Source organism: Eptesicus fuscus, chromosome 2 (genome assembly GCF_027574615.1).
Source record: "Eptesicus fuscus isolate TK198812 chromosome 2, DD_ASM_mEF_20220401, whole genome shotgun sequence".
Taxonomy (NCBI): Eukaryota; Metazoa; Chordata; class Mammalia; order Chiroptera; family Vespertilionidae; genus Eptesicus; species Eptesicus fuscus.
The window spans coordinates 7,165,286-7,186,212 of record NC_072474.1 but is presented as its reverse complement, the minus strand read 5'-3'; the positions used below and the strand labels follow the sequence as shown (position 1 = coordinate 7,186,212).

Below are 20,927 nucleotides of genomic sequence, written 5' to 3'. Positions count from 1 at the left end.
CCAGGAGTGGGGAGTGGAAGGCAAGTTGTCAAGCTGTGGTTCCTATCTCTTATCTTTAAATGAATTTGATGCCACATGTGCCTATTGGAGGCCCATGAGTGTGAATACAGTTAAACTTAGGAAGACCCTCCAGTAAGTTAGAGAGGAGTTTACTACCAGGTTAAAATGTATTAACACACTATAATATAATAAAATCTATAATAATATAGGAAAACCAAAAATCTATGGCTTGTATTAAATATAAAACAAAATCAATGAAGATGTAATTGCTAACAATAAGATAGAATTCTATATAATCAATGCTTGCAGGTAAATTAGACACTGGTAGATGTGTATATCCAGCCAGAGAGACAGGAAGTCAAGTGTTTCTTTCCAAACTGTGGTCTTTGATTTCTCACCTTGTGATTTGGTTTTCTCAGACATTGACTGAAGTTCCTTTAGGATGTTCAATTTCTTACATTGCTATCTAAATTCTGAACTGCATTATTTTCCTAACCAGAGACCCACTCTTCTGAATATTTTGTATTTTCTTCTGTACTAAGCATTCTATTGGTGGTATATTTAACATAAATTGATAAAATTACAGGCACATTCATGGGATATCTATATACACTGAGTGGCCAGATTATTATAATCTCTGAACGCATAATAATCTGGCCACTCAGTGTGTATGTATGTGGGTGTGTATATATATATATATTCTATCTAATAAAAGAGGAATATGCAAATTGACCGCACCTCTGCTACACCCACAGGCCACGCCCACAAACCACGCCCACAAGCCAATCAGGAGTGAGTATGCAAATTAACCCCAACCAAGATGGCTGTGGCCACGGAGAGAGCAGAAGGGCGACTTGGGTTTCCCCGGCGATGGATAAAGCCAAGCTTTCCACACACCCTGGCTGGCCCAGGCCTCCACTCAATGCTACAAAGTTTCAATTATAGAAGATAAATAAATCCCAACAAAAATGGCGGCAGTCACGGAACTGGAGAGAGCAGGAGGATAGGGTTACCCCCGGCGATGGAGGAAGCCAAGCTTCTGCAGCCCTGGCCTGCCTTGGACTCCACTTAAGGCTACAAAGTTTCAATTATAGAAGATAAATAAATCCCAACAGAAATGGCTGAGGCCACGGAGCGAGCAGGAGGCTTGGCTCCGCTCCAGGCAACAAAGTTTCAATTGTAGAAGATAAATAAATTCCAGATACCAGGGCCTCTGCTTGGGTCACAGGGGGGCATGGCTGGCCTGCAAACCACCACAGGCCCCTCGCACAGGCCACCCCATGCCCCAAGGGAACCCCCACCCTGATCCAGGACACCCTTCAGGGCAAACCAGCTGGCCCCTACCCATGCACCAGGCCTCTATCCTATCTATCCTATCTAATAAAAGAGTAATATGCAGATTGACCATCACTCCAACACACAAGATGGCTGCCCCCATGTGGTCAAAGATCCTGCCCCCATGTGGACACAAGATGGCCACCACAAGATGGCCAGCAGGGGAGGGCAGTTGGGAGGGACCAGGCCTGCAAAGGAGGGGAGTTGGGGGTGATCAAGCCTGCAGGGGAGGGCAATTAGGGGTGACCAGGCCGGCAGACGAGGGATGTTGGGGGTGACCAGGCCTATAGGGAAGGGCAGTTGGGGGGACCCAGGCTTGCAGGGGAGAGCAGTTGGGGAGGACCAGACCTGCAGTGGAGGGCAGTTTGGGGCAAACAGATTGGCAGGGGTGCAATTAGGCATCAATCAGGCTGGCAAGGGAGTGGTTAGGGGGTAATCAGGCTGGCAGGCAGAAGCGGTTAGGGGCAATCAGGAAGGCAGGCAGGTGAGCAGTTGGAAGCCAGCAGTCCTGGATTGTGCAAGGGATCCCAGATTGGAGAGTGTGCTGGCTGGGCTGAGAGACACCCCGCCCCGTACACGAATTTTGTTCACCTCTATGTATATACTAGAGGCCCAGTGCATGAATTCATGCAGGGGTGGGGTCCGGCTAGCCTGTCCAGGGGGAGGGAACATGGGCAGTTGGCTGGCCTGCCTGCTGGTGGAACTCCTGGTAGAGGGGACAATTTGCATATTAGCCTTTTATTATATAGGATATACACTGAGTGGCCAGATTATTATGCAGTCAGAGATCATAATAATCTGGCCACTCAGTGTATATAAATGCTTAAGTGACCTTTAAGAAGGAATGACCTGAACGACCGGTCACTATGACATGCACAGACCACCAGGGGGCAGAAGCTCAATACAGGAGTTGACCCCGGCCCGCAGGCCCCAATCACCAGATGGGGCCTGCCGGCCAACCTCCCAGTCCCTCCAGGCCCCTAGCACCTGATTAGGGCCAGGCCCCAGGCTGGGATGGGGAACCGGGTGGACGTGGCCCCTTTCCAAGGGGGGTGCTGAGGGACAGCTCCCTACTCAGGGCCAGCGGCCAACCTCCTGGGTCTCTCCCCCCGGCCGGCAGGTCCTGATTGCCCAATCAGCGTGAGTCCTGGGTTGGGATGGGAAACAAGGCGTGGGTGGTGGTGACCAACTTCCCGCAGCATGTGGGTGGGGAGTTGTGACCTCTCTCCGGCTACCTGGGGATGGGGGTGATGGGGACAGAGGTGTGGTGAGAATGTGGGGTGTCCGCCAAGCTCAGTCTCACTCCCCCTGATACCCTCCTTTAGCACACCAAGGCTCGTGTGCCGGGGAAAGCCCCGTGCTCAGGTGCCGGGTGCCCCCAAGGAGCCCACCTCACACCTGCATGGCCTTTACTGGGTGTGCCAGGCCACAGCCACCAGGACCACAGGGGCCAGTCGGGCTCCCCATCGCTTCATACAGGAGCAAGTCTGTGAGGCCGGCGGGGAGAGAGCACGCTGCCTGCCTGGATCTGAGCTGGGTGGCACAGAGGCCCATGTTGCGCCCAACTCTGCAGCGTCCAGCAGCGCTCACTGCATCTCTGTGTGGAGATTCAGGCACCGTGACTCAGGCAGAGGGGGGTGCATGGGGGCCTGGGGCCCAGGTGCTGCCCAGGGCCCAGAGGTCAGCTGGGACCTGCTTTTCCATGCCAGATGCTTGTGCTTTAATCACCCACCAGGCCTAGGGACCACACCCATGCATGAATTTTGTGCACCGGGCCTCTAGTATTACTGTAAACCTCTATATGTGATTAATTTTAATGGTTTATTTTTTTTTATGGAAAAAGATCACAGTATTCAGGAAATGATTCAATTCCATATATGAGAAGAATGCATTTATTTTTGATTGAGAGATAAATCCCTCTTTAACTAAGAAAGATTAACAAGGCACAGAATTTTTATATTTTAAAAAATAATTTTTATATTTACATGTTTATTTTTACCTCTTTTAAAGAATATTTTTCCATAAAGTGAGAAAGGAATGAGGAAAGAAAAAGACCTTAGGAAAAGAGGCTGCATAAGCTTTCTTCATAACAAAATACATTTAATTTAATTACATAACTAAATGTTTCAAGGGGAAATATTGTTTGTATTATTATGGAAATGCTATAATCATGTACTTGAATTTCTTTCTTTCTTTTTAAAAAATATATATTTTATTAATTTTTTGCCTAGAGGAAGGGAGAGGGATAGAGAGCCAGAAACATAGATGAGAGAGAAACATCGATCAGCAGCCTCCTGCACACCCTCTACGGGGGATGTGCCCGCAACCAGGTTACATGCCCTTGACCAGAATCGAACCTGGGACCCTTCAGTCCTCAGGCTGATGCTCTATCCACTGAGCCAAACCAGTTAGGGCTGAATTTATTTCTGTACAACAGAGTGGGCAGAAGTACTTAGATGACAACATCAATAAACACAGGATTGGCTGGGTTATGTTTTCAACTCTTTTAATCATTTTGTTAAAACCAGCTGGCCCTCTCCCATTTCTCTGCATAGATGCTAAAAATAAAACTTTCAATGAGTAAGTTTTTTCTAAACATTAAACTATGGTTGTATCTGCATTATGACAGCAACAGAGATAGAACCAGGAAAAAAAAGTATGTTCATTTTCTTTACATGATCCATATACTTGATGAACAGATCTTCTTTCAAGTCAATCTGGGCTCATTTGCTCAACAATGATATCCTGTCTGTGTTCTACACCAGGAAGGTCTTTAGAAATGGAAACTTTCTATTTCCTTTGACAATTTTCTTAGATGGTTCTCTACACTGTTATATTCTCTGGGAGAGTGAGAAATCAGGGAGCAAGGACATTGCCCAGGGTGGCAGGAACTGTTCAGCTGTCGTAAATTCATCCCAAAGATGTTCTATAAAATGGCAAATCTAACTGGGAAGTTCAATTTTCAATTATTTCGGAAATAACATAAAAGTTAAATGTTTAAACAGATCTGCTTTCAAGCGGCTCCATTATGCTTCCTCATTAAATTGCTGGAAAATGAGGTAAGACATATTTATATGTTGGATTGACTTGAAATAAAAATTCTAGAGTTTATTTATAAAGTTCATAATGTATACCATCTTATAAGAATATTATTTCTTTTTTTAAGAAAAGATCTTAACTATCTGGAGGAAGGGGAGGTCAGATGGGAGAAAATAATATAAATATTAATATTTTCAAAATATGAACACTGCTTCAGGGCTCAGTTGATTAATGTTCTAATAACTTCTGCAAACAACAAAATAATGGAGCTGGGCCATTTAATTTAAATAAAGAAACACTGTGCAATAAATGCTGAGTTCTAGTTAATATTCATTAATGTTAATATATGAACAGTGAATGCTTAAAATATTATTTTGTGAGTAAACGTAACAGCTTTCACCAACCTACATTCTAGTCAAGTATATTACAAAGTTTTGCAATCCTGTATAATAAAAGCCTAATATGCAAATCGACTGAACGCCCGAATGGCCGAACCACCTGCGGAATGACCAGTCACTATGATGCACACTGACCACCAGGGGAAGACGCTCAATGCAGGAGCTGCCCCCAGCCTGCAGGCCCCAGGCCAGCCAAGGTGGGTGCCTGTGGGCCCCCCCTGCCCCGATCTCCAGCCAGGCCTAGGGACCCTACCCATGCACAAATTTCATGCACTGGGCCTCTAGTGAGAAAATAAAATTACTAATTTCTTACCAAGTAAAGTTTTAGCTTTAAGTTTCTCCTCAATGCTGAGACCCAGAAAATGGGTCAGTTAATTGAGAATCTATCAATCTGACAAATGTTGTAGTGCTAGAAATGTAATAGTAGCTTTGGCTCAAAAGAGATTAAATTATAGTAGGGATGGATCAACAATCTTTACAAAAACAACAAACAGTAAAGGAGTAATGATTCACAAGTAAGAAGATGGGTTCTTTAGATTAAAATATAGCAGAACTTATATAAGTAAAATGATAATCATAATAGTTTCCATTTTGCTCAATATTATAAACATAAAGTCTAATGACTTTGCAAATTTTATTTATTTATTTATTTTAATATATTTTTATTGATTTTAGAGGGGAAGGGAGAGGGAGAGAGAGATAGAAACATCAATGATGAGAGAGAATAATTGATCGGCTGCCTCCTGCAAGCTCCACACTGGGGATTGGGCCTGCATTCCAGGCATATGCCTTAACCAAGAATCAAACCATGACCTCCTGGTTCATAGGTTGACGCTCAACCACTGAGCTATGCCAGTCTGGCACAAATTTATTTTAAATAAATACTACTTGAAAATAGGAAACAATTTTCTTTTGGAAACAGGAAAACTAAACCTTAGAGATATTAAGTTATTTGCCAAGGGCTACATATAGAGTGTTAAATTAATTAAACAAGGAGGTCATTAAACTAAGGTGGCTCTAGTACTGTTGGAGATTAGTTAAGCAAACCAAACCCTAGACATGCAAATGCCTCAAGGTTATAAAATTAAAACCTAAGGACAACTAATCATAAATTGCCACCTAGACTTTAAACTATAGCCAATTCATAATCTCCTTCCTTTGCTTCTGCCTTTTCTCTATAAAAATCTCTCCCAGAGCTTCTATGGGTACACTTACAATTTGGTGCTACCGATTAGAAAGGATTTTTTCTCTTAAAACTTTTAATATACCTAGTTTATCTTTTAACAATAGTAATGAATAACAAAAGCTAGGATTCTCTGGGTTAAACAATATGCTTTAAATAAATGTTCTCTTCAAAATTATCATCCTGATAAAGGCATTGACTAAATATTCATAATGCAGTCATTAACTTTTTATGATGAAAATAACCTTGAACTTAAACCATTTATGTTTCTGAATTAGTCTTTTGAATAACCTCAAGTATAAGTTTTCTAATTGTGAACATGATTTTATGTTATGGGTATAAACAAAAATGTGTCAGATTTGGATCATTTTGGAGGAAAAAGTAAATCCTATTAGATAAAAGCTTGGTGTAAAAACTATACAATCATTAGAAGTATTTGTACTACTTAAATGAACTTCATAGGCAATATTACAAGAGAATTTTGAGGACGGCAACAGTGAAATAATAACCAATGATTTTGAAAGAAGTGTATCATCTAACATGAATATTCAAAATGAAGTCTACTTTGAAGTTCTACAATGTGTAGTGCAGACTAAACACGAATGTGGCCAGAACTATCAAGAAGGGCCCTTCCCAGTCACCAAGAGGTTTCTGAAGAGGTGGAACTTAACCACAACTTAAGAGAACGTGGCTTAAGATGTAAAACCTAATTACCCTGATTGTGAGGCTGAGAAAGGATGGGCTGAATTACTGTGGAGAATAGGAAGTACTTCTGCACAAGCAGGGCTTTCCAGACTACTGACCTGAAAGTCATTTTATTGTTCTGCTAATAAGTGAAAATTCTTGTCCATTCACTTATAAATTCCTCTGGATAGCCTTTAATGTATTTTTGTATGAATATAACAAATTGTTCCCTTGTTTCCTTTTTTCTCAATAGCTACCTTGTCTCTTTTTAAACTTTTGATTAATCTTTAGCTACACTGATATGTTTAGAGCAATTTTCTTTTTTAAAAATCCAAAAAGTAGTTATATTTGTTCAATATAGTCATTCTATACATCCGGACACTACAGAAAATTATTCAGTAATTTGTCTAACAATAATGAGCATGTATGTTACCATACATCCAAATCTGATTTTAATACTTTTTAAAAATAAGGCCCATGATATTCTGCTTTGGTTGAACATTCATTTTGATTGAAATAAATTAGTGTGCATTCATCACTACATTTCTTGAGACAGAGTAAGCAATAAAGCCCTGATGTGTGGCTCCCTACTCTTCATCCAATTTGGTCTTGTTTAGAAAAAGGTAAAGAACATGAGCTTATCAATAGCTTTGATTAGTTCTTTCATAAGTGTTCATTTGGAAAATAAAAGTTGTAAGTGAGGCATGAAATCTCATTTGGAGATGGCTGAAAGTCTGTTACGTAATACAATTTAATACTATAATCATTCTTTGGTTTTTAGTCTGTATTTTATATCTCATAACAGAAATACCTCATCTTTAATTGTAGGTGACAAAAATGTTCATATCCTACATAATAAAAAGGTAATATGTAAATTACCGTCACTCCGCTACGCCCACGATTGGGCCAGCGGGAGACACAGGGGGCAGGACTCGGGGTGGCTGGGGTGGTGATTGGGCCGGCAGGACGCTGAGCTCGCGTTGCCAGTGGCAGCGCGAGCTCAGAGTCTGCGCCATGGCTGTGCTGCAGCACAGACGGGCATCTGGGGCAGCGAGCCGGGCATTTGGAGGTTTGGAGGCGGCGCGGGTGGGCAGGCGGCGCGGCTCCCGGGGGAGGAGTCTGGCGGCAGTTGGGCCGCAGGAGCGAGTGGCGGTGTCCCGGAGTCCGCAGAGGATGCGGGTTTCCACCAAGGCAGAGGAGGTGGCGGCGGCCCCAGCCTTCCTGGGCGGGAGGCGAAGGCAAGACCCCTGCCTGGGCTCCGGCCACAGGAGGACCACGCCCCCGCCCCGCCTCGCCCTAGGGGCCCGGGGACTTCGGAGCTGCTGGCCACACTGGGTCCCGACCAGCAGACAGACAGCCTACACTTGCATGATTAAATCTTGCACTGGGCCTCTAGTATACAATAAAGCTTTAACAATAAAAGTGACATTATGCCATATATATATATATATGTTTGTGTGTGTGTGTGTATATATATATTTTTTCCAACTGATTTTCAAAGAAATGTACTTTAAATTATACTCTTATTTTTTTGGTCTTTATTTTTTATTTTTTATTTCTTTATTGATTAAGGTATTACATATGTGTCCTCATCCCTCCTTTAATCCCCAATCCCCTCCCCCCATTCATGCCCTCACCCCCCTGGTGTTCATGTCCATTGGTTAGGCTTATATTCATGCATACAAGTCCTTTGGTTGATCTCTCCTCCTTTCCTCCACCCTTCTCTACCTTCCCTCTGAGGTCTGGCAGTCTGATCAATGCTTCTATGCCTCTGGATCTGTCCCTGTTCATCAGTTTATGTTGTTCATTATATTCCACAAATGAGTGAGATCATGTGGTATTTGTCTTTCTCTGACTGGCTTATTTCACTTAGCATAAAGCTCTCCAGTTCCATCCATGCTGTTGCAAATAGTAAGAACTCCTTCTTTTTTACTGCAGCATAGTATTCCATTGTGTAGATGTACCACAGCTTTTTAATCCACTCATCTGCTGATGGGCACTTAGGCTGTTTCCAAATCTTAGCTATGGTGAATTGTGCTGCTATGAACATAGGGGTGCATATATCCTTTCTGGTTCGTGTTTCTAGTTTCTTGGGATATATTCTTAAAAGTGGAATCACTGGGTCAAATGGGAGTTCCATTTTTAGTTTTTTGAGGAAACTCCATACTGTTCTCCACAGTAGCTGCACCAGTCTGCATTCCCACCAGCAGTGCACGAGGGTTCCTTTTTCTCCTCATCCTCGCCAGCACTTGTCGTTTGTTGATTTGTTGATGATTGCCATTCTGATAGGTGTGAGATGATACTGCATTGTTGTTTTGATTTGCATCTCTCGGATAATTAGTGACTTTGAGCATGTTTTCATGTGTCTCTTAGCCTTCTTTCTGTCCTCCTTCGAAAACTGTCTATTTATGTCCATTGCCCATTTTTTTATTGGATTGTTTATCTTCCTTTTCTTAAGTTGTATGAGTTCCCTGTAAATGTTGGAGATTAAACCCTTATCGGTGATGACATTGGCAAATATGTTCTCCCATGCAGTGGGCTTTCTTGTTGTTTTGTTGATGGTTTCTATTGCTGTGAAAAAGCTTTTTATTTTGATGTAGTCTCATTTGTTTATTTTCTCTTCAGTTTCCATTGCCCTAGGAGTGGTATCTGTGAAGAAATTGCTTTGGCATATGTCTGAGATTTTTCTGCCTGTTGATTCCTCTAGTATTTTTATGGTTTCCTTCTTATGTTTAAGTCCTTTATCCATTTTGAGTTTATTTTTGTGTATGGTATAAGTTGGTGGTCTAGTCTCATTTTTTTGCATGTATCTGTCCAATTTTCCCAACACCATTTGTTGAAGAGACTATCTTGTCTACATTGTATGTGTTCATGCCTCCTTTGTCAAATATTAATTGGGTACAGTGGTTTTGGTTGATTTCTGGGTTCTCTATTCTATTCCATTGATCTATATGTCTGTTCTTGTGCCAGTACCAGGCAGTTTTGAGAACAGTGGCTTTGTAATACAGCTTGATATCTGGTATTGAGATCCCACCTACTTTGTTCTTCTTTCTCAGGATTGCTGCAGCTATTCGGGGTGTTTTTTTTTTTATTCCAGATGAATTTTTGGAAAGTTCGTTGTAGGTCTATGAAATATGCCCTTGGTATTTTAATGGGGAATGCATTGAATCTGTAGATTGCTTTGGGTAGTATGGACATTTTGATGAAGTTGATTCTACCAATCCATGAACATGGTATGTTGTTCCATTTATTTATGTCTTCCTCTATCTCTTTTTTCAGTGTTCTGTAGTTTTCCGCATATAGGTTTTTTACCTTCTTAGTTAAGTTTATTCCTAGGTATCTTAATTTTTTTGGTGCAATGGTAAATGGGATTGCTTTTTGAGTCTCTCTTTCTATAAGTTCACTATTGGTGTAAAGAAATGCCATAGATTTCTTGGCATTAATTTTGTATCCTGCTACATTGCTGAATTCATTTATTAAGTCTAATAATTTTTTGATGGATTCTTTCGGGTTTTCTATGTACAATATCATGTCATCTGCAAGTAAGAACAGCTTTACTTCTTCTTTTCCAATTTTGATGCCTTTTATTTCTTCTTCTTGTCTGATCGCAATGGCTAGTACTTCCAACACTATGTTGAACAGGAGTGGTGAGAGTGGGCATCCCTGTCTTGTTCCTGTTCTTAGAGGAAATGGTTTTAGTTTTTGTCCATTGAGTATGATGTTGGCTGTGGGTTTGTCATATATGGCTTTTATTATGTTGAGGTATGATCCCTCTATTCCCACCTTGTTGAGTGTTTTGATCAAGAAGTAGTATTAGATTTTGGCAAATGCTTTTTCTGTGTCAATTGATATGTCTATGTGATTTTTACCTCTCAATTTGTTTATGTGATGTATCATATTTATTGATTTGCGGATATTGTACCATCCTTGCATTCCTGGGATAAATCCTACTTGGTCATGGTGTGTGATCTTTCTGATGCACTGCTGGATCTGATTTGCTAAGATTTTGTTGAAGATTTTGGCATCTCTGTTCATGAGGGATATTGGCCTATAATTCTCCTTCATTGTGTTGTCTTTATCTGGTTTTGTTATTAGGGTGATGTTGGCTTCATAGAATTAGTTTGGAAGTGTTCCTTCCTCTTGAATTTTTTGGAGTAGTCTGAGGAGGATAGGTTTAAGTTCTTCCTTGAATGTTTGGTAAAACTCCCCTGTGAAGCCGTCTGGCCCCGGGGTTTTGTTTGCTTGGAGTTTTTTGATGACTGCTTCAATTTCTTCCATGGTTATCGGCCTATTGAGATTTTTAGAATCTTCCTGATTGAGTTTTGGAAGGTTGTATTTTTCTAGGAATATGTCCATTTCCTCTAGGTTGTCTAGTTTGTTGGAGTAGAGTTGTTCATAGTAGTTTTTAATAATCCTTTGTATTTCTGTGGGGTCTGTTGTTATTTCGCCTCTCTCATTTCTGGTTTTATTTATTTGAGTCCTCTCTCTTTGCTTCTTGGTGAGCCTGGCTAGAGGTTCATCAATCTTGTGTATTCTTTCAAAGAACCAGCTCTTGGTTTCATTAATCTTTTGTATTGTTTTTTTGGTCTCTATGTTATTTATTTCTGCTCTGGTCTTTATTATCTTCTTCCTTCTGCTCACTCTGGGCTTTTCTTGTTGCTCTCTTTCTAATTCTTTGTGTTGTATAGTTTTTTCCTGATTTTTGAGGTAGGCTTGTAGAGTTATAAACTTCCCTCTCAGGACTGCTTTCATTGTGTCCCATAGATTTTGGATTGTTGTGTTTTTGTTGTCATTAGTGTACAGGATGTTTTTAATTTCTTCTTTGATCTCTTTGGTAACCCAGTCATTATTTAATATCATGCTATTCACTTCCAAGTGTTTGAGATTTTTGGATTGTTTTTATTGTAGTTTATTTCTAATTTTATGGCATTGTGGTCTGAGAAGATGCTTGGTATGATTTCAATGTTCTTAAATTTGGGGAGACTTTGCTTGTGACCCAATGTGTGGTCTATCTTTGAAAATGTCCCATGTGCACTTGAGAAGAACGTATATTCCATGGCTTTGGGGTGAAATGTTCTGAAGATGTCAGTTAAGTCCATCTGATCTAGTGAGTCATTTAGGATTGCTGTGTCTTTGCTGATTTTTTGTCTAGAGGATTTATCCAGTGATGTCAGTGGTGTATTAAAGTCCCTTACTATGATTGTATTGTTGTCGATCTCTCTTGATATCTTCCAGGAGTTTTTTTAATGTATTTGGGTGCTCCTGCGTTGGGTGCATAAATGTTTATCAGGGTTATTATCCTCTTGTTGTATCGATCCCTTTAGTATTATGAAGTGGCCTTCCTTATCTCTTGTTATGGCATTTACTTTGAGGTCTATTTTGTCAGATATAAATACTGCTACCCCAGCTTTTTTTTCCCCCCCAGCTTTTTTTTTCATTTCCATTTGTCTGAAAGATATTTTTCCATCCCTTCACTTTCAGTCTGTGTGAATCTCTTGTTCTGAGGTGAGTCTCTTGTAGACAGCATATATATGGGTCATGTTTTTTTATCCATTCAGCCACTCGATGCCTTTTGATTGGAGCATTTAGTCCGTTTACGTTTAAAGTTATTACTGAAAGGTATTTGTTTGTAGTTATGGCTATTTTTGTGCCTGTGTTCCTTCTTACCTGTTTATTTCTTCTTTTTATAGTATTCCCTTTAGCATATCTTGCATTTCTGGTTTGGTGGTGATAAACTCCCTTAGTCTTTTTTTGTCTGTGAAGCTCCTGATTTCCCCTTCAATTTTGATTGATAGTCTTGCTGGATAGAGTATTCTTGGATTCAGTCCTTTGCTTTGCAACACTTTGTATACCTCCTTCCATTCCCTTCTAGCTTGATGTGTTTCTGTTGAGAAATCATTTGATAATCTGATTATCAAATCTGGGGTTCCTTTGTAGGTAACTCTGTCTCTCTCTTGCTGCCTTTAAGATTCTCTCTTTGTCGTTGATATTTGCCGTTGAAATTATGACATGTCTTGGTGTGGGTCTTTTGGGGTTGATCCTGCTTGGGACTCTCTGTACTTGTGTAACTTTTTTCTTCCCCATATCCAGGAAGTTTTCTGTCATTATTTCTTCAAATAGATTTTCTAACCCTTGCTGCTCTTCTTGTCCTTCTGGCAGCCCTATTATTCATATGTTACTTCGTTTCATGTTGTCCCAAAGCTCCCTTAGGCTTTCCTCTTGCTTTTTAATTTTTTTCTCCAATTGCTGTTCAGATTAAGCTTGTTTCTGTACTTGATCTTCTAACTCACTAATTCGGTCTTCTGCTTCTTCTAGTCTACTGTTGAAACTTTCCATGGTGTTTTTGATTGTAGGTATATCACTTTTCATTTCTTCCTGATTCTTGCATAGGTTGTTGATTTTCTCATCTATCCAATGTATAAATTCCACGACCATTACTCTGAATTCTTTTTCAGTCATGTTGCATGCTTCATTTTCACTAATTTCCTTTCTTGGTGACTCCTCATTTTCTTTCCGCTGGGGATTGTGTCATCTCCCCATTCTGACTACCACCAGAAGGTTCAAACTTTGAGTTGCATGGACCTGGGCCGTGTGCCGTGGGAACTTCGCACCACCCGAGTGTCATTGAAGTGCTCTGACACTAGGACGTGTGGCTGCCATAGATTGGTGGGAACCAGGCTTGCCCAGGGTCAGTGTTCTCAGCATTCAGTGTGGTCTTGTGTGCAAACCTAGAATCTGGAACCCCACCTGCACTGTGCTGTTGGCATGTGCCGAAATGGTGCCAGGAGTCAGAGTTTCCCTGTGTCTGCACCAAGAATCGAGTATCAGAGTCTCTGTTATCTCCTGCGGCTTCTCGCTGAGAATCAGGGTCCCTGTGTGCGCATGCACCAAGAATTGGAGTCACTGGCTCTTAGTGTGAATGCGCTGTGAGTCAGGGATCCCAGGCGCACACAGTAAGAAACAGAGTCAAGTCAGTGGTGCTCAGTGCTGCTTCTTGTCGGGAGAATTTGGGTCCCAATCACCATGGGGGACTGGATTGCACAATAGTTCTGTGGTGTGCCTGCACTGAGGTAAACTGACTTCCGTGTGCGCTTGCCCTGAATCCAAGCCAGGTGGCACTGCCGCCCTGTGAGGTATTTGGGTTTGGTCACCAGATTGCGTTATGGGGAACAGATTCCAGTCTCTCAAATTCCCATAGCAGCACTGTGGCCCCTGTGCACGTTCTCAGGTTCAAATTTCTCTTAGGGGAGCTGTGGCCCCTGAGCGCGTTCTTAAGCTCAAATTCCCCTTAGGGGAGCTGCTGCCCACAGGCGCACAGGTGCGTGCGTTCCCTGTAGGAGTCTTGGGGCTCCAGCGAGCGAGGGGCGGGTCTATCGGTTACTACGGTGCTATCTGTGATCTTGCGGGAGGGGGATAGGCTCTTTGACTCACAGAAATCTGCTGTGGAGAAGTCTGGATTCTTGTTGTCTGTTGGTTTCTGTCCCCAGTGGCTCAGGGTCCTGGTTTGCGTCTGAGATGCCAATGGGTGTTGGTGAGGGCAGGACCCTAGTCTCAAGCAGCTCTGTTTCTCAAGATGCTGTGGTCTCCGTGCCGCACCGGCTGCCCAGGGGTGTCCGCTTTGTGCTCGGGCTCCACCGTCTAAGATTGTCCGGTTTGGCAGCCCCTTGGAGGACCTGCAGAATCTAACTGTCCCTAGCTGATACACACACACACACACACACACACACACACACACACACACACACGTCTACACTCTCCTCTATGGGTTCCTCACTCTCTCACACTCTCTCCCTCCCTACCTTCCTGCCGGTCGCCATTGTTCTCATCTAGTTCTAAATTATATTCTTTATTAAAACATTTTACCAGTGCTCTGAGGTAAAATCCTATAAAGGATAGCTTTTATTAAAAAGAAAATAATATAGTTTATGAAATTAAAATTGTAGTATACATGACTACAACTATATGTATATAATACAAATACAAATATAAAAATCAATAAGTTTTAGGACAATAAGCATATCTTAGTTTTTTAATTTAATATAGTTATTTGAATATATTCACTCACTATCATTTTTATTTAATCAATATTTAAGTGGTCAGAACTCTTATTAATAAATTAAAAAATAACTTTACTACTGTGATTTTTTAAGGAAATTGTTCTAGTTTTGTTCAGTAAGCTCTACACATACTATAACTTTTAAATTATATTGAAGGAGAGCAGAAAATGTCATCCCACAATGTGCATCTTATGCATGTGGATTACTTTGAGCTGAAGGCAATCAAGACCAGTCAACTCAAGAAAAAACTTTTACTTCCCCTTACCTACCTAAAAGAATTTAGATAGGGGGCCTGGCTCAGAGAGAGAGTTATTACAAGAGATAACTTTTCTCTGACAGGTAACTTTTCTCTTACCCTCCTACTTTGAAGCCCCAGGGTCCTATCCCAGTCCTTAGATCAGGATGGCCTTTAAGCATCAACTGCCTACTTGTCATTGGGTCTCATATTTTTATGGAGCTCCTGTAAATCTAAAATTAAAATATTGTTTTACTCATATCAATCTATCTTATGTAAATTTAACTATTAGACCAGCCAATGAACCTAGAAGGCTAGAATAAACATTTTTCCTCCCCAATATTATGAATCAGTTAACATATACATATGTGTATTTTCAATTATTCATTCTAATGCTTCAAATAAAATGAGCCCAAAAGTTAACAAAATAATTGTTAAATAGTTCCAAAGACATGAATAAAATTAATAGCTAAAAATTTGAAATAAAACTGCAATGTACTTTTCAGTTTTATTTAGCAATTAATTTGTTTTATTTTTCTTAGTAAATAAACTTTAAAACACTTTTTCAAAATATTATATTTGCAACTTCTTATTCTGGTCCTTATCTAAATGTGTGGTAACTGGTAATTATAGAAGTTAAAATACTATAAAATAAATCTTCTGCTTTCTAGGAATGAGCAATGTGCACAAGAATTTAATAATTTAAATTATTTCATTTTGATGATTAAGCTTTCTGAAGATGATATAAAATGGTATAAAATACCTCTAGGCATTTTTCAATTGCTTCATTCTCTATACATTTTAAGAAGAGAATGAAGATAAAAAATAATTTTTACAGTTTTAATAAAATGATTGCTTTATAATTTCAATACAACATTAGCTAAGAACAAATCTCATTAGGAGATTTTGAACATGAAACTAAATGGGCTATTCCATTCTTTATATAATATCTATCTGTCGTCTATCTATCTATCATCTATCATTTATCTATCTACCTATCTCTTAGGATACAGATCCTATTACCTACATTAAATGAAGTAGATCTTGTCTATTGATGTCTTTCAGTTAATTATATCCCTGTGATACTAGAGACAATTGTGCCTGTATACATTGTCTTCCTCTATTGAACTTTAAAATCTTGAGCTGAACTTAACCTTTTCCATGGGACTTACTAAGAAGAAAAAAAAAAAAAGGAAATTTAACTCACCAATAGAACTTGGGACATTTGTATATTCTATGGAGATTAGAGATCCTGGTTCTTGAACCTTTAATTCTAAATTCCCCAGAGCCACTGGGTTCCACAGCTTTTATTTCTGTTAGTGCTTTCCAAGAGAAGTGTGAGCAGAGTGAAAACTAATTTCCCTAATATCTTTAGGAACACTGAAGTGTTCTGCATAACTCTGGAGGGAGCACAAAATCCTGTGGTTACCAAGAAAAATAAAGTTTCCCAAATTCTATCCATTTCTCTATGGTCACTTGAGGGTGTGACTTATTTTTGGATAATTGAGGTGAGGTTTCTTTTTTATAATTCTTTTTCTCCTATCCATAACTTATTGCATGTGTATAAAGGCCAGCCAGTGAGGGAAAAATAAATAATGATATGCTAAATGAAACCTGCCATTTAAAAGCTGCAATATTTGGAAAAAAATAATAATAATCAATTGGAAATCAGCCAAGGTACTTGACAAATAAGTTTGCTTATTTATAGGAGTTTCTACAAAATAGGAACAGGGAATGGTTAGGCAGCTTTAGAACCTTGCTCCTCATATGCCACTCACCTACCTCATACATAAATGCATTTGCTGTTATCAGTCCAAAACATATTTCAATTATTCTTTTTCTCAATTTTTTTATTGATTAAGGTATCACATGTGTCCATATCTCCCCATTACCCCCCCACCCCACGCCCATACATGCCCTCACCCCCCAGTGTCTTGCATCCATTGGTTATGCTTATATGCATGCATACAAGTCCTTCGGTTTATCTCTTACCTCCCTCCGCCTCCCCAGACTTCCTGCTGTAATTTGACAGTCTGTTCGATACTTCTCTGCCTCTGTATCTATCTTTTTGTTCATCAGGTTATAATGTTCTTTATTATCCATAAATGAGTGAGATCATGTGGTATTTTTTTTTTTTTTTACTGACTGGCTTATTTCACTTAGCATAATGCTCTCCAGTTCCATCCATGCTGCTGCAAATGGTAAGTATTCCTTCTTTTTTAAAGGAGCGTAGTATTCCATTGTGTAGATGTACCATAGTTTTCTTTTAAATTTAAAGCCAGTTCATTCAATCTGTCAATGTCCTTAAGTCTAATATAAAAATAGACATATTTTGGAATAAATCCTTTTTTTTCCCATTTTCTGAGTTACAGAAAACCACAGAAACCAACATTGTTATTTGTTGAAGTGCGCAATTTCATCTAATTCATTATTTTCTTGAGGACTTTGCCACCATATACATAACAAATAGTTCATCAATTAAAATTTACAGCAGCACTACTGGAGTTTGAACAGACTGTGTTTAGTTTGTTTTTTCTCTTTCAGCATTATCCACACCACTTGCCATCAAAATTATCAGGGCATCCTCTAATAATCAAACACCAGTTGGACATCGTTAAACTTTTATGAATTTAGGAACTTTAATACTAAAAGCAAATACAAACCACACAAAGTCCATGATATTTTTGTTAGAACTATTAGAGTGATTTCAATAAAAAATAGTTAAAATCTATCATTCAAATCACACAGTTAAATAATACCTGTTAAGAAAGGCAAGCAAAATTTCAGCACAAAATATCTGCCTGAATGATCTCAATATTATTAGATTATTATGCAATCTACTCTTACAACTTCAGATATGCAAATATAGCATTTCAATGATTAGGTCTGCACAATTTAAACAAAAGGATGCCTTGAAATAAGTGAATAATTTGGGCAAAGAGCACACAATTGCCTGAAGTAGAAACATGAACTGAGAAAACAAGAGTATTATAATTTGAATTAGCAATTACTTCCAGTCTTCATTACATTATGCATGGCCAGTTTTTAACTATTAGGTTTGTTGATTTTTTGGCATTAACCAACCACATAAAATCATTATAATCACCACACACACACATACACACTAATACAATTCTTATCTATTAGTGTGTAGTAACTCAGATAATAGGCAGACTTAATAGAAATTATAGTTTAAATTAGGTAGCAATAATGTATAAATATTTTATCTTGAACCAATTCCAACAATCACCAAATTTTTACTAGTAGATTACAACATTTGTTCCCTTGCCTCCCAATAGAAACACATAGAAAAAATGTACTTACACTGAACAATGAGCTGCACCAAAGCTTCTCTTGGTTTCACATTAAATCCATTGTATTGGCTGGTCTGACATCTGTACATTCCTGACATTTCCCTAGATACATTCACAATCCTCAGTGTTCCGTCATAACTCTCCATTTGCATTGACCCATCAGGCATTGCAACTTCTTTATCCGCTCTAGACCAAAGGATGATGGGTTTAGGTTTTCCAGTTACTTGACACTGTAGTTCTATTGTGTCTCCTTCTCTGGTGACCAAAGGTGATTTTTCCTGTGGAACAGTCAGATTGGGTGGAACTTGAAATGGGAAAAAGAAAATTTTTCAAGGTTAGTATAAACTGGTAAAGCATATTCAAACACAGAAAATCATAAGAAAACAATTTCTGCTGGTTGAAGATGTGTGACAATTCAGATGACAAACATTATAGAAATCTTTGCAATAGGTGGTAAATACCATCAGTTGAAATTATTCTGATTTGTTTTTATAGAACTCTCTTGAGTGAGGTCTTCCAACATTAGCAAAACAAATAAAGCATTAACTTAGGCTTAAAATGGTCAACATAAGAAAAATCTATGCAATGACTTGTCATTATCAACCATTAATTGGGCAATTAACATTTGTATTTCACAAAAGAATGATCCTGCCTTCTGAGGGTTCAGGTTTTCAGTTTTCTGCTTCCTATGCTGTTATCTCTTACCCAAGGATGGTATAAGAAAGGGTATGGCATATTGTAGATTGAGCAGGCACAGTGAACACAAGTAGAAGGAAAGGGAAAAGAAGAATCTTCGTTATACAATAAGGAGTTTTGACTGGTTTAGAAAACCTTGCCAAATTGCTAAGGTTTAAGGTTTGCTTTTTCCCTTAAGGACATGAGATGGAACAACTCACTACAATACCACACTGCGAATCCACTGTATTTTTTTCTTTTGAATTTCTAATATTTTTGAGATTTTAATTTCCCCATATACTTTCATTTTAAGACATCTTGAGATCACTGTAGCTTGTCACACTGTTGCCACTATTTCTGTAATATTAATTTTAAGTATATTTTCAAAAGTATATTTCAATATATAAGAATTGTAATTTTTTGAAGTTAAGCTAATTTCTGATTTTACTGAAGATATTTATGAGAAAATTAGGTTGATTTTACTGGATCTTAACTTTATTGCACTAGGATAAATATGTTATGATTTAGGATACAACATGAACTAACAAGAGGCAAGCACTACCTAAGGAGTTTACTCACAAATAAAATCACCTGTTCCACTGGAAGACTTTTACAATGTATATGCATTCAAATGTATTCATGCAATAGAACATCTATCAAAAAGCATGGGATAAATTAAATGCCAGAATAAAAATAAACAGAAATATATGAATAATTCTATCCTTCTGACAAATGTAATATGCTTCCTTTGGAGAGAATTGCATTGGGGTAAAAAGGCAAAGGTTTCATTTTCCCTTCTAGCATCACTGTGCTCCAATGCCCAGGAACAAAAGCAAACATAATTTAAAAATTATCTTTCAACTAATGTAGAAATGTTTTTCTCACACAGAAAAAAATAAATTCAAGTCAAAGTGATATGAGAATTAATTATCTTGCTATTTAAGTATCTTTGTGTATATATTTTTTCACTTAATTCCTTCATTTACTTCTTATCTTTAAAAAGTAGTAAAATAAAAAAATAGTTAATAATGGAAATCAGAAAATATGGAACATTAAAACATTAACCATGACCTTCTTAGAATAGATATATACAGTCTAAGAATTGCCATTAACAAAGCATATGTTTAAATATGGTTGCATTTAAAATAATATATGATTAAATAATTAAATTTAATAAATTATTCTTGTAAATATAAACAATTAAGTGATTTTGTTAAATTATTCCTTTAGAAGTAAACCAGAAGGAATGATGTAATCCGAGGCAGCATCTTCTAACAATAGGATCAAAAAGAAGCCTCAATGTTTACTCACCCTGCATGAGAAACAACAAGGGATAACAGCAATATCCTCAGCATTTAACATTAATGATGTTCCTACTTTGTAACAGACACATTAGGGACTTTACATTTTCAGTTAATTCCTTTGATAATTCTAAGAATCAAATATTTCATATGAACATTTAACAAATAAAAACACTGAATATACGAGAAGATGAATACTTTGTTTGAACAAAATTCAAACTGAGGCCAATTTATAGCAAGTGAACAGTGCAGACACCTGAGGCCTGAAGCAGGATCCAGTAAGCTATGGTGTCTGAAATGAATAATTTGCGTTAGCACTGGACTCCTGCTCACAACTGCTCTGATCCTATGGACAAATTGGACTAATTTTCCCTGCCCATCTCTTGATCATTAGTCCAGGATCAATAAAAAATGGGAAGGTAGAAATGTGACACATATTTTTTGTGTCACATATTTTGACACATATTTTTCAAATTACCTTATCTATTTTATATTATATATCTATTTCTACCTTATATTTTTATATCTATCTATAATAAAATGTTTCACAAAATATAAAGCCAAACTGCTTTTAAGATCTACCAAGCCAAGTCAATACACAACTTTTGATAAATCTATGTGAAATAAATGAAAACGAAAACAAATTAAGGGATTATTTAATGGAGTGTCATTTCTTCCAAAATCAAGCCAAATGACGTAGGCCAAG

The 20,927-nt window shown here is 38.6% G+C and overlaps 1 protein-coding gene and 1 non-coding gene across 2 annotated transcripts in view; one reads left to right on the top strand and one right to left on the bottom strand.

Moving 5' to 3' along the window:
* The window catches only part of MDGA2 (MAM domain containing glycosylphosphatidylinositol anchor 2), a 1,000,910-nt gene that overhangs the window by 247,795 nt on the left and 732,188 nt on the right, over positions 1–20,927 (bottom strand). The window contains exon 8 of the mRNA XM_054725417.1: positions 18,256–18,549. Coding sequence (XP_054581392.1) covers positions 18,256–18,549 — 294 coding nt within the window. The remainder of the gene's footprint in view (positions 1–18,255; positions 18,550–20,927) is intronic.
* Positions 13,265–13,349, top strand: MIR9215A-3 (microRNA mir-9215a-3). The gene has a single exon (NR_128922.2). It is a non-coding gene; the product is annotated as a microRNA mir-9215a-3 (primary transcript).